This window comes from Nerophis lumbriciformis, linkage group LG28 (genome assembly GCF_033978685.3).
Source record: "Nerophis lumbriciformis linkage group LG28, RoL_Nlum_v2.1, whole genome shotgun sequence".
NCBI lineage: Eukaryota > Metazoa > Chordata > Actinopteri > Syngnathiformes > Syngnathidae > Nerophis > Nerophis lumbriciformis.
The window spans coordinates 35,633,614-35,648,066 of record NC_084575.2 but is presented as its reverse complement, the minus strand read 5'-3'; the positions used below and the strand labels follow the sequence as shown (position 1 = coordinate 35,648,066).

General features: G+C 42.9%; 1 protein-coding gene across 4 annotated transcripts in view; it reads right to left on the bottom strand.

The window, feature by feature from the left end:
• The window catches only part of agap1 (ArfGAP with GTPase domain, ankyrin repeat and PH domain 1), a 229,765-nt gene extending 217,579 nt beyond the window's left edge, over positions 1–12,186 (bottom strand). For 2 of the 4 annotated variants that reach the window (XM_061924154.2, XM_061924157.2), the window contains exons 1-2: positions 11,504–12,186; positions 11,204–11,439 (exon numbers count right to left, since the gene is read on the bottom strand). In XM_061924154.2, coding sequence (XP_061780138.1) covers positions 11,204–11,366 — 163 coding nt within the window. In that variant the 5' untranslated portion in view covers positions 11,367–11,439; positions 11,504–12,186. Of the gene's footprint in view, positions 1–11,203; positions 11,440–11,499 lie in introns of all 4 variants that reach the window. The other 2 variants (XM_061924155.2, XM_061924156.2) reach the window with 2 other exon arrangements.
• Positions 12,187–14,453: the final 2,267 nt, after the last annotated feature.

The window sequence follows — 14,453 nt, the reverse complement described above, 5'->3', positions numbered from 1 at the left end:
TCATGCAGTAGACATTCCTTCCCTTCAAAGGACTGCATTCAACAAATTGTCCAACATCTTTGAGGACATCATAAATATGTGATGTTGTGTTGTTATCATTACTGCCTGGTTCCACCTGACACACAATCACTAGATTTTAAGGACAGTATCACACAGCAAAAGAAGATAAGATGTCAACATTAGCCTTATGGAGATAGATGGACATAGTGTAGCTCATTGTCACACAACACAAGGAGGCAGGAGTCAAATGTATGTCAGTTAAGCTTTGACCCAGTCTGGTCCAAGACCTCATTTGGGAAGAGGCAGTGTTTGTGGTGCCACTGAACAGAAGGCATAACAGACAAAGACTGGAGGCTCAGCAGGGTATCTGAGACGACACAGCTTAGACAAAGTAGGACATCATCAGCGGACACAATCTTGATGTGCACTTCCTCAACATAAATTAGCAAGTGGTCACACTTACTAAAGCAGCATGCTATCTGTCATGCTCACTTACTCAATATCATACAAACATCAATGTTTCATACCTGCCAACTTTTGAAATCAGAAAAACCTAGTAGCCAGGGTCCAGGGGCCGCAGGCCCCGGTAGGTCCAGGACAAAGTCCTGGTGGGGGGTTCAGGTTCGCCCCCCGACGCAAAATGATTATTAGCATTCAGACAGGTTAAAATGTTGCTAAAACCATCACTTTTCTATCAGTCACAGTGACTTTTCAAAACAAAAATATTACAGCAAAAATCATATGGGTTGATTGACATGTTTATTCTGTAAACTAACTTCAATAGTTTGAAATTATTTTGACAGTTAATGCCAGTTATCCTGTCAACCTTTCACAAGACTTCAATTTGTTAATTGAAAGTATAAACACTTTTTACAGTAAACAAATGGTAAAACAGTACTAAACAATTCCATTAAAAAAAAAATTGGTGTCATTATTAACTTTCTGTCCAAGCTTGTATAATCTACTGCCTTGTTCAATTGTATAAAATATTATGTGCCTAAAATTCACATTTCTATCACAATGATCATACTGTAAACATGGTAAGCTAACTTCATTACAATTAATAGTCCTGTCAATAGCATGGAATTACAATTCAAATGTAGTTTTTTTGTAAGCCTTTCAAAAGAATTCAAAATATGAAAAATTAATGAAAATGAATTGAAGCCATCAGACACTTGAAAAGTGGCACATCACATCTCTAATGTAATCATTTGAACTTTTCAACAGAAATAGCACTGCAAAAATATTAAGGACATACTTCTGTATTTTGGTAGTTATGCTGTCAACATTTAACAAGATTTCTTCAACTTGGACTTGAAAGCATAAATAGTATAAACACTTTTAACAGTATAACAGTACTAAACAATTCCAATAGATAACATTGGTGTCATTACCTTTTTGTGGCTAAAATCCGAAAAACGTTGAAAGTTTTCCACTTGTATCGCTAGCAACGGCATTAGACTTGTGTTTTTTTGTCCCAACGTGGTCTTTTACATCGCTAATTCCTCCGTGTCCGATCGAAAAATCTTGTCTGCACAAGGTGCTATTCGCGTAGTTTTCACCCTTTTTAGAACGGATAATTATTCCCGGATAGGCTTTTGAATATTCTTCACGGAATGACTGCAGTTTTCTTTTCGGTTTAAGACTCGTTTGCGATTTTTCTCCGGCTGATTCCATGATCGTTCGCTCGTTTGGAAACAATGGCAACAGGTGCCTCGTGCTCGGCAGCGGTGCTATAAATAGCCTCGCGCATGGCATTCGGAATGGCTCGATAGGAAGTTACGGGAAGCAGTGTCGATTGTCATTGTTGTTACGCGATTTCGTGAATAAAACTTTAAAAAAAAAAAAGTTTTTTAATTAATGAAAAAACTTATTTTTTATCACTGCAACCGTAACCCGGAATAGGTTGATGAAAACCGTACTAATTACGGGAAAACCGGAGTAGTTGGCAGGTATGATGTTTTATCAGGCTTACGCTGCCGGGGAGCAGCACAGTGCAACAAACACTGTAGGCAACTGTTGCGAATCTCACTCCTCAAAGTTACGTTTGGGGTGCACAGTGTGTGGTCAATTTATTCATGCCATACCCCCTCTGCACACAGTAGAGACAAACTGAGAAATTGTAAATGCGTAGCCATGTTAAGACAGGAAAGGCATGTTGTCGTGTAAATAAGATAAGCCTTTTTAGTTTTGTTAATGAAAATAAAAATGTATAGATCTGTTCTACATAGACGGTATCTTTAAATTACTAATGCTGTAATCTGCCACTGTGCAAGAATTAGAATGCAATTAAATAACCTTGGGGTGACAAGGGTGCCACCTTATTATAATGGTAGATCCCGCAGGAGCATTTATGACCTCACTCAAACCACACTTCATTCCCATGCACCCACAGGATGGTTGGTGCCCGACGTGTGAAAACCTAGAAAGCATGCATCGCTACAAGCGTCTGGCGGTGGATTAACGCAAGAGGAAAAGTAGTGTTTGTCACTAATCCCAGCTCCCTTTAACTCACCATCAGATGGTAACAAGAGAGAGTGACCTCTGAGTTTTGTTTGGCCTCTGGGTTTAGCTACACGATGGTTCACGACCTCACTTATAATAGGACGACAGCTGCATGTGCCTTGTTGCCATGTCACCATAATGACTAATCAGGCACTTCCAGAAAAAAACCTTTCAGGATGAAAACGTGAGGATTGAATTGTTTATGTGCCAGAGCAAAAGTCAAGGCACTACCTTATACCTCAGAATTGGCCATAGCCAGCATGCACCAGACAGATTACATTTAACATGTTAATCTAGCAATTACCCTCTCATTCTCACATCTGGAACATGTTTCACTACTTTGGTATGGCTCACATGTTACAGTGGCCATTTAATGCTGATGACTGTGACTGGAGACCATTAGAATCATCACATCAAGACTCCGCCTCTCAGCCTCCACTGAGTACTCATAGGGCTTTATGCAGAAAGTGGGGCCTGCAGGCCACCGGATGATGATGCACAGAAAATACAAGCACTTAACTGAGGGAACTGAATGTCTGCAGTTGTCCCTAATCTGTGTGGGGGAGGAGCTTGGGGCGGCATCATGAACAAAAGGTGCAGAGATTTCAGCCAGTGCATTACATAACGAATGCCTTCAATCCAGTACAAAAACCATCCTGATAAACCAAACATACATCTAATGCCAAACATCCATCCTCACATTCACTTTTGCAAACAAGCTACAAGCGAGTTTGACCAGCAAAGAGACAAACCTAATTCCATCCATCCATCTTCTTCCGCTTATCCGAGGTCGGGTCGCGGGGGCAGCAGCTTAAGCAGGGAAGCCCAGACTTCCCTCTCCCCAGCCACTTGGTCCAGCTCCTCCCGGGGGATCCCGAGGCGTTCCCAGGCCAGCCGGGAGAGATAGTCTTCCCAGCGTGTCCTGGGTCTTCCCCGTGGCCTCCTACCGGTCGGACGTGCCCGAAACACCTTCCTAGGGAGGCGTTCGGGTGGCATCCTGATCAGATGCCCGAACCACCTCATCTGGCTCCTCTCGATGTGGAGGAGCAGCGGCTTTACTTTGAGCTCCCCCCGAATGACAGAGCTTCTCACCCTATCTCTAAGGGAGAGCCCCGCCACTCGGCGGAGGAAACTCATTTGGGCCGCTTGTACCCGTGATCTTGTCCTTTCGGTCATGACCCAAAGCTCATGACCATAGGTGAGGATGGGAACGTAGATCGACCGGTAAATCGAGAGCTTTGCCTTCCGGCTCAGCTCCTTCTTCACCACAACGGATCGATACAGCGTCCGCATTACTGAAGACGCCGCACCGATCCGCCTGTCGATCTCACGATCCACTCTTCCCCCACTCGTGAACAAGACTCCGAGGTACTTGAACTCCTCCACTTGGGGCAAGATCTCCTCCCCAACCCGGAGATGGCACTCCACCCTTTTCCGGGAGAGAACCATAGACTCGGACTTGGAGGTGCTGATTCCCATCCCAGTCGCTTCACACTCGGCTGCAAACCGATCCAGTGAGAGCTGAAGATCTTGGCCGGAGGAAGCCATCAGGACCACATCATCTGCAAATAGCAGTGACCTAATCCTGCAGCCACCAAACCAGATCCCCTCAACGCCCTGACTGCGCCTAGAAATTCTGTCCATAAAGGTTATGAACAGAATCGGTGACAAAGGGCAGCCTTGGCGGAGTCCAACCCTCACTGGAATCGTGTCCGACTTACTGCCGGCAATGCGGACCAAGCTCTGACACTGATCATACAGGGAGCGAACTGCCACAATAAGACAGTCCGTTACCCCATACTCTCTGAGCACTCCCCACAGGACTTCCCGAGGGACACGGTCGAATGCCTTCTCCAAGTCCACAAAGCACATGTAGACTGGTTGGGCAAACTCCCATGCACCCTCAAGGACCCTGCCGAGAGTATAAAGCTGGTCCACAGTTCCACGACCAGGACGAAAACCACACTGTTCCTCCTGAATCCGAGGTTCGACTATCCGGCGTAGCCTCCTCTCCAGTACACCTGAATAGACCTTACCGGGAAGGCTGAGGAGTGTGATCCCACGATAGTTGGAACACACCCTCCGGTTCCCCTTCTTAAAGAGAGGAACCACCGCCCCGGTCTGCCAATCCAGAGGTACCGCCCCCGATGTCCACGCGATGTTGCAGAGTAACTAATTCACGTATGTGACAAAATGACAGTTACAGGTGGGATTGTGATTATGAGATTTGTAACGTATGTCCAGCCGGGCAACATGCCTGGGCTTGGAACTCGGGTCTACAAACCCCGACTGGTTGAGTTTTGTCGAGCGGTGCGAGCCAATATATAAGTAGAGGTGGGACTATTTGGGCACCTCACGATTCGATTACGATTCAGGAGCTACGATTCCATTTCAAATCAATTATTGATGCATCATTAATTTATGAATATTGATGCAGTTTTACATTTATTTTCGTTTATTTCTTGCAACTTTTAAAACAGCGCATTGGTAATAAGAAACAGTACAATTAATTCCCATCACTTTTAAGAAATGAATGGAAATGTGTGCAAAACTGGAACATACTGTAGCCCCATTTTAGAACTGTCTGCATTACTTTGTTTACAATAAATACATCAATTATCGACGTTTACCAATCGATTTTATAATCGACCATGTACAAATTGCGACGCATCTAAAAATCGATTATTTCCCCCACCTCTAGCTCTTAGGGCGTTGGGGAGCGAGATTTACAGAAAATACTGCCGCAGCCACACTAGCTTGAATCTGTTGCAGATGCACATCAGACATCAGGCATGTTGGTACATATGAATGCAGCAGTATATGCAGGCAATACTACAGGTAAAAGCCAGTAAATTAGAATATTTTGAAAAACTTGATTTATTTCAGTAATTGCATTCAAAAGGTGTAACTTGTACATTATATTTATTCATTGCACACAGACTGATGCATTCAAATGTTTATTTCATTTAATTTTGATGATTTGAAGTGGCAACAAATGAAAATCCAAAATTCCGTGTGTCACAAAATTAGAATATTACTTAAGGCTAATACAAAAAAGGGATTTTTAGAAATGTTGGCCAACTGAAAAGTATGAAAATGAAAAATATGAGCATGTACAATACTCAATACTTGGTTGGAGCTCCTTTTGCCTCAATTACTGCGTTAATGCGGCGTGGCATGGAGTCGATGAGTTTCTGGCACTGCTCAGGTGTTGAGAGCCCAGGTTGCTCTGATAGTGGCCTTCAACTCTTCTGAGTTTTTGGGTCTGGCATTCTGCATCTTCCTTTTCACAATACCCCACAGATTTTCTATGGGGCTAAGGTCAGGGGAGTTGGCGGGCCAATTTAGAACAGAAATACCATGGTCCGTAAACCAGGCACGGGTAGATTTTGCGCTGTGTGCAGGCGCCAAGTCCTGTTGGAACTTGAAATCTCCATCTCCATAGAGCAGGTCAGCAGCAGGAAGCATGAAGTGCTCTAAAACTTGCTGGTAGACGGCTGCGTTGACCCTGGATCTCAGGAAACAGAGTGGACCGACACCAGCAGATGACATGGCACCCCAAACCATCACTGATGGTGGAAACTTTACACTAGACTTCAGGCAACGTGGATCCTGTGCCTCTCCTGTCTTCCTCCAGACTCTGGGACCTCGATTTCCAAAGGAAATGCAAAATTTGCATGGTTGGGTGATGGTTTGGGGTGCCATGTCATCTGCTGGTTTACGGACCATGGTATTTCTGTTCTAAATTGGCCCGCCAACTCCCCTGACCTTAGCCCCATAGAAAATCTGTGGGGTATTGTGAAAAGGAAGATGCAGAATGCCAGACCCAAAAACGCAGAAGAGTTGAAGGCCACTATCAGAGCAACCTGGGCTCTCATAACACCTGAGCAGTGCCAGAAACTCATCGACTCCATGCCACGCCGCATTAACGCAGTCATTGAGGCAAAAGGAGCTCCAACCAAGTATTGAGTATTGTACATGCTCATATTTTTCATTTTCATACTTTTCAGTTGGCCAACATTTCTAAAAATCCCTTTTTTGTATTAGCCTTAAGTAATATTCTAATTTTGTGACACACGGAATTTTGGATTTTCATTTGTTGCCACTTCAAATCATCAAAATTAAATGAAATAAACATTTGAATGCATCAGTCTGTGTGCAATGAATAAATATAATGTACAAGTTACACCTTTTGAATGCAATTACTGAAATAAATCAAGTTTTTCAAAATATTCTAATTTACTGGCTTTTACCTGTATTTTTCAAGGACTTACAACAGGCAGGTAGTTGACCATCAGATGATATCCTGGCAGGAGCAGTCTGATGGCCACCAGAGTACCTTTGCAATCTTGTAACATCGCAAACGATGTTTGTTGCAAACATTACGTATGTAGTACCAATGGGGTATATGGCTATTGAATGATACCCTTATGGGTACCATCTGATGGCGACTGCACTGTATGTGGACTTTGATCAAAACTGCTGCACTTTACATACTTCTGCACTTTAAATGAAGCTGCTAAAATACTGTAACTTGACTGATTTGTAACTCATATACCCTCTTATGTATTGTACTTGTATTTTAAATTGCCTATCATTATGTAACTTCAATATTGTTGTGTATTTTCAATCCTGTGTCATTTTAATTGTGACTGTTAGATGCACCATAAAATGACTACAGATGGAAATGAGCATGGTGCTAAATCTGGTGCAGTCATCTTCTTAATGTAACTGCCCATTGTCATTCAAATAAACAACTACCAAAAAAAGTTCATGCTCAGTTTCTAAAAGGTAAATGGGAGAGGTTGTTGCACACTTAGATGACTTAACTGCCTCAACCGTGGAGTGTGGACAGGGTTTGTACACCTTTTCCATGGCCAAATTCAAGCACTTTTTAAAGACTTTCAAGATCATTTTTCCAGTACCCTTCAAAAGGCGAAAACCAGTGTGAATCAATCCATAGCCTTGTTGTTTGAGGTCGCCAAATGCTGTCTGTAGGAAAAATAGCTAAGTCTAACATTGAAGCAGCAGTTATTAACTGAATGGGGCATAGAAAATGAAGCAGTGTGACTATTCAATGTCATTGGTGTTTGCAAACGTTAATTACTTGTTTACCGCCACGACAGGCACCGACCACCTTGCGGCCACAGCTCCAATCAGCCGCCTCGACAATGGAGGCACGGAACATGGTCCACTCGGACTCAATATCCAGTGCCTCCCTTGTGACATGTTCAAAGTTCTTCCGCAGGTGGGAATAGAAACTCTCTCTGACAGGAGACTCTGCTAGACGTTCCCAGCAGACCCTCACAATGCGTTTGGGCCTGCCAGGTCTGTCCGGCATCCTCCCCCACCATCGGAGCCAGCTCACCACCAGGTATCGGTAGAAAGCTCTTTCCCTCAATTCACCCGAGTGTCCAAAACATGAGGCCGCAAATCCGATGACATATACAAAGTCAATCATGGAACTGTGGCCGAGGGCGTCCTGGGGCCAAGTGCACATTTGGACACCCTTATGTTTGAACATTGTGTTCGTTATGGACAATCCGTGACGAGCACTAAAGTCCAATAACAAAGCACCACTTGGGTTCTAAGCTACACGCTTGATCTGTTGGCTTTGCACGAGCCCTTACATTACATTGATGTCTTGAGTGAAATTCAAATTTTGATTGTGCGTGTATTTATATCACATTATGCAGTTTATGTGATATAAATACACGCACAATCAAAATTTCAATTTCACACAAAACAACCTGGTCCTTAACACCACCAAGACGAAGGAGCTGATCATGGATTTCCGGAAGAAAAAAACAATAAACATCCAACCACTGAACATCAACGGGGACTATGTGGAAAGGGTCTCTAACTTCAGGTTCCTGGGGATCCAGATGGAGGAAGACCTGTCGTGGAGTGCGAACACCTCAGTGACCATCAAAAAGGCACAGCAGAGACTTTACTTTCTGAGCCTCGTCAAAAAGAACAACCTGTCACAAAAACTGCTTGTGTCCTTCTATCGCTGCTCAATAGAGAGTGTGCTGACATACTGCATGTGTGTATGGTATGCACTTCAGAGGGTGATAAAAAGTGCCATGAAGATCACTGGCTGCTCTCTCCCCTCCCGAGATGAACTGTACAGTGCCAGGTGCCTCAAAAAGGCCCAAAACATCATAAGGAACCCATCTCACCCTGGACATAAACTTTTTTTAACTGCTGCCCTCGGGCAGGAGATACAGGACAATAAAATAATGGACAAACAGACTTAGGAACACTTTTTACCCGAGAGCAATAGTGTCGCTGAACACAAGACGACAATAATGACTGTGCATGTGAGCTGTGTGCTTGCTATTTTTATCTATTTATCTATGTTTTTATGGTTTTATGTGTTATGAATTTGCACTAAATTAGTTTTGCTTACAATTTCATTGTACAATGTACAATGACAATAAAGATGTATTCTATTCTATTCTATTCAACAGATCAAGCATGTAGCTTTCATTTTTAAGGAAACGTATTTTATTTTTTTCCATTTTATAATTAGCCTGTTAAGTCAGACTGCCGAGAAATATGATGAACTTTTCCAAGCATTTAGAAGCACTTCACCCAAAATTCAAGCATTTTTCAAACCTTGAAAACACAACATTAAAATCCAAGCGTTTTCAAGGTTTTTAAGCACTCTTACGAACCCTGTGTGGAGTTTGTAGCAGAAAAAATTAATCATTCACACGTTCACAAATGCTGCATGAATGTTTATCAGTACAAACACTGACTTCCCCAATAACTTTAGACCAGTGGTTCTTAACCTTGTTGGAGGTACCGAACACCACCAGTTTCATATGTGCATTCACCGAACCCTTCTTTAGTGAAAAATACAATGTTTTTTTTTCAAATTCAAGACAAAGTTATGTGTTTTCGGTAACACTTTAGTATGGGGAATATATTCTAAGTAACAAAGACTTAATTTAGAGTTATTTGGTTAGGGTTAGGGTCAGGGTTAGAGGGTTAGGGTTATAATAAGGCCATGCCGAATAAGGCATGAATAAGTACCAGAGGTGGGTAGAGTAGCCAGAAATTGTACTCAAGTAAGAGTACTGTTACTTTAGAGATTTATTACTCAAGTAAAAGTAAGGAGTAGTCACCCAAATATTTACTTGAGTAAAAGTAAAAAGTATGTTGTAAAAAAACTACTCAAGTACTGAGTAACTGATGAGTAACATACACACACATATATATATATATACATATATATATACATATATATATATATATATATATGTATATATATATACATATATACATATATACACACATATATATATATATATATATACATATACATAGATATATACAGTATATAATTTATATTTATTTTTTTTGCCGTTTTTGTTTACATGTTAATAGTGTTTTAATGAATATACATGCATGTTTAACACATATAGATTCCTTTCTTTCATGAAGACAAGAATATAAGTTGGTGTATTACCTGATTCTGATGACTTGCATTGATTGTAATCAGACAGTAGTGATGATAACGTCCAGGTTTTCAAATGGAGGAGAAAAAAAGTTCCTCCTTTCTGTCTAATACCACATGAAAGTGGTGGGTTTTTGGCATCTTATATGTCCAGCTTCCATATTCGTTTTTATACACTTTACAAGAAATACATTGGCGGCAAACTCCGTAGCTTGCTAGCTTGTTTGCGCTGGCTTTCGGAGACTCTTATTTTGAAAGCGCAGGCGCGATGGAGCGGCACTTTTATTGTGAAGACAGGAACTGTGCAGTCAGTCTTTAGGCTTTTGACGGGGTGTACGGTTGAAATAAAAAATGGTCTTTTTTCCTTCACACTTTTGATTGATTGATTGGAACTTGTATTAGTAGATTGCACAGTACAGTACATATTCCGTACAATTGACCACTAAATGGTAACACCTCAATACGTTTTTCAACTTGTTTAAGTCCGGTCATGTGACTCCTGGCTCTGTTTGATTGGTCCAACGTCACCAGTGACTGCATCTGATTGGTGGAACGGAGTGAACGTCACCAGTGACTGTATTTGTTGAAACGCAGGCACTATGAAGGTCTGTCTGACAGACCAAAACAAACAAAGCGTGCATTAACAGATCGATAAAAATTAGTAGCGAGTAGCGAGCTGAATGTAGATAAAAGTAGCGGAGTAAAAGTAGCGTTTCTTCTCTATAAATATACTCAAGTAAAAGTAAAAGTATGTTGCATTAAAACTACTCTTAGAAGTACAATTTATCCCAAAAGTTACTCAAGTAGATGTAACGGAGTAAATGTAGCACGTTACTACCCACCTCTGATAAGTACTTAATAATGACTAGTTAAGAGCCAATATGTTACTAATTTGCATGTTAATAAGCAACTAATTAATGGTGAATATGTTCCCCATACTAAAGTGTTACCATGTTTTTTTTTTACTGGTGCACAAAATGAAGCGTGCATGAACATCACCTTGTTCAAAGAACAAAACCAACACTGTGCATAAACTCACAACAAATTACACACCTGCAAATCAAGTCAGCTGTTGCCGTATCCGTAATACGCCGATAGGGAGAAGTTTGTATTCACACGATGAGTCGGGTGTGTTTTGACCTCCCCCGAACCCCGAGGGTTCGATCAAACCCAGGTTAAGAACCACTGCTTTAGATTCCTAATGGAATTTTTTTATGGCTGGTAGTCTCCTACCTTCAATAGCGATAACGTGCTCCCTGATCTGGTTCTGAAGCAACGGCTCCTCCACCCGCTCCAGAAGCTCGTAGATGGAGTATATGTTAGGGTGGACGGACTCGAACCTCTGGATCTCGGCCCGGATGGCGGCCGAGTTGGCGAGGTGCTGCTGGTAGTTCATTGCCCGGATTGCTTCAAGGGTCCTGAGCTGTTCTACGGAACCTCAGAGGATCCTTCTTTGGTTTCCTGAAGAACTAATGACATTGGATGTTCACCACACACTCAAATCACAACTGGCGGAATTCAGATCTTACTCACAACCACAGGCCAGTCCGGTTCCTACTGGCCGCTGCGGGCAGTCCCGTCACTACTGGCCGCTGGGGGCAGATGTTCCCCGGTGTCTCGCTGCTCCTGACTTGGGTGGGCTGACAGATGTGCAGCGGCCTGAGCAAGGCTTCCCCATGTCCGGGCAGGCCGAGAAGAGGAGGAGGGCCGCGGCACAGACGTATGTTCCTCAGAAGAAGCTTCTAGAAGCACGTACTGTCATTACTGTCCATGCGCGGGCAAGACAACGGCCTTCTGGCTAGCGGAGTACGAGAACTAGCTTGCGAGCTAGCCCGCTAGGACTTCCCAACCTCGGGAAGAAAAGGCACAAATGTGGTCACTTTTAGTCATGGACTGAGGACCGCGTTGGAGTCTCGCTTAGAGCAGTCTGGCGAAGACGTGACGGCCACAAAAGATCCGGCCTGAGGACAGCTGCTGGTCGGACGTGTTCCCGTCCCTGCTTGTGTGCCGCGGGGACACAGCGGCTCCAGCTCGGCGGAGTACAAAACACTTAAAACACTTCTAACCGTCTCCTCAAAACTTAGCCATTAGGCAGCTTTGCTCCGTGCGCTCGGACGTCGCCGCTTGCCGTATGCGGAGGTCCATCCCTGGGAGCCTGGAGCCACAACACAGCCGACTAACCCGCAGCGTATTCCTACTATGTGCTTCCTCCGGACGTCATGCCTTTCAAAATAAACTTCCCACCTCGTACTTTCAAAATAAAAGTTATATGTTTCAGGCCGCCTTACCCGCAGCGTATTCCTACAATGTGTTTCCTCCGGACGTGATGCCTTTCAAAATAAACTCCCCACCTCGTACTTTCAAAATAAAAACCGAAGCGTATTCCTTCTTTGTGTTTCCTCCGGACGCGATGCCTTTCAAAATAAACTTCCCACCTCGTACTTTCAAAATAAATGTAATATGTTTCAGGCCGCCTTACCCGAAACGTATTCCTACAATGTGTTTCCTACGGATGCGATGGCCTTCCAAAATAAACTTCCCACCTCGTACTTTCAAAATAAAAGCCGAAGCATATTCCTACTATGTGTTTCCTCCGGACGCGATGGCCTTTCAAAATAAACTTCCCACCTCGACTTTCAAAATAAAAGTCGAAGCATATTCCTACTATGTGATTCCTCCGGGCGCGATGGCCTCTCAAAATAAACTTCCCACCTCGTACTTTCAAAATAAAAGCCGAAGCGTATTCCTACAATGTGTTTCCTCCGGACACGATGCCTTTCAAAATAAACTTCCCACCTCGTACTTTCAAAATAAAAGCCAAAGCATATTCCTTCTTTGTGTTTCCTACGGACACGATGCCTTTCAAAATAAACTTCCCACCTCGTACTTTCAAAATAAATGTAATATGCTTCAGGCCGCCTTACCCGAAACGTATTCCTACAATGTGTTTCCTACGGACGCGATGGCCTCTCAAAATAAACGTCTCACCTCGACTTTCAAAATAAAAGCCAAAGCATATTCCTACTATGTGTTTCCTCCGGACGCGATGGCCTCTCAAAATAAACTTCCCACCTCGTACTTTCAAAATAAAAGCCGAAGCATATTCCTACTATGTGTTTCCTCCGGACGCGATGGCCTCTCAAAATAAACTTCCCACCTCGACTTTCAAAATAAAAGTCGAAGCATATTCCTACTATGTGATTCCTCCGGGCGCGATGGCCTCTCAAAATAAACTTCCCACCTCGTACTTTCAAAATAAAAGCCTAAGCGTATTCCTACAATGTGTTTCCTCCGGACGTGATGCCTTTCAAAATAAACTTCCCACCTCGTACTTTCAAAATAAAAGCCGAAGCTTATTCCTTCTTTGTGTTTCCTCCGGACGCGATGCCTTTCAAAATAAACGTCCCACCTCGTACTTTCAAAATAAATGTAATATGCTTCAGGCCGCCTTACCCGAAACGTATTCCTACAATGTGTTTCCTACGGACGTGATGGCCTTTCAAAGTAAACTTCCCACCTCGTACTTTCAAAATAAAAGCCGAAGCATATTCCTACTATGTGTTTCCTCCGGACGCGATGGCCTCTCAAAATAAACTTCCCACCTCGACTTTCAAAATAAAAGCCGAAGCGTATTCCTTCTGTGTGTTTCCGGCGGACGCGATGCTTTTCAAAATAAACTTCCCACCTCGTACTTTCAAAATAAAAGCCGAAGCGTATTCCTACAATGTGTTTCCTCCGGACGCGACGCCTTTCAAAGTAAACTTCCCACCTCGTACTTTCAAAATAAAAGCCGAAGCATATTCCTTCTTTGTGTTTCCTCCGGACACGATGCCTTTCAAAATAAACTTCCCACCTCGTACTTTCAAAATAAAAGCCGAAGCGTATTCCTACAATGTGTTTCCTCCGGACGCGATGCCTTTCAAAATAAACTTCCCACCTCATACTTTCAAAATAAATGTAATATGTTTCAGGCCGCCTTACCCGAAACGTATTCCTACAATGTGTTTCCTCCGGACGTGATGCCTTTCAAAATAAACTTCCCACCTCGTACTTTCAAAATAAAAGCTGAAGCATATTCCTACTATGTGTTTCCTCCGGACGCGATGGCCTCTCAAAATAAACTTCCCACCTCGTACTTTCAAAATAAAAGCCGAAGCGTATTCCTACAATGTGTTTCCTCCGGACGCGATGCCTTTCAAAATAAACTTCCCACCTCGTACTTTCAAAATAAAAGCCGAAGCATATTCCTTCTTTGTGTTTCCTCCGGACGCGATGCCTTTCAAAATAAACTTCCCACCTCGTACTTTCAAAATAAATGTAATATGTTTCAGGCCGCCTTACCCGAAACGTATTCCTACAATGTGTTTCCTACGGACGCGATGGCCTTTCAAAGTAAACTTTCCACCTCGTACTTTCAAAATAAAAGCCGAAGCATATTCCTTCTTTGTGTTTCCTCCGGACACGATGCCTTTCAAAATAAACT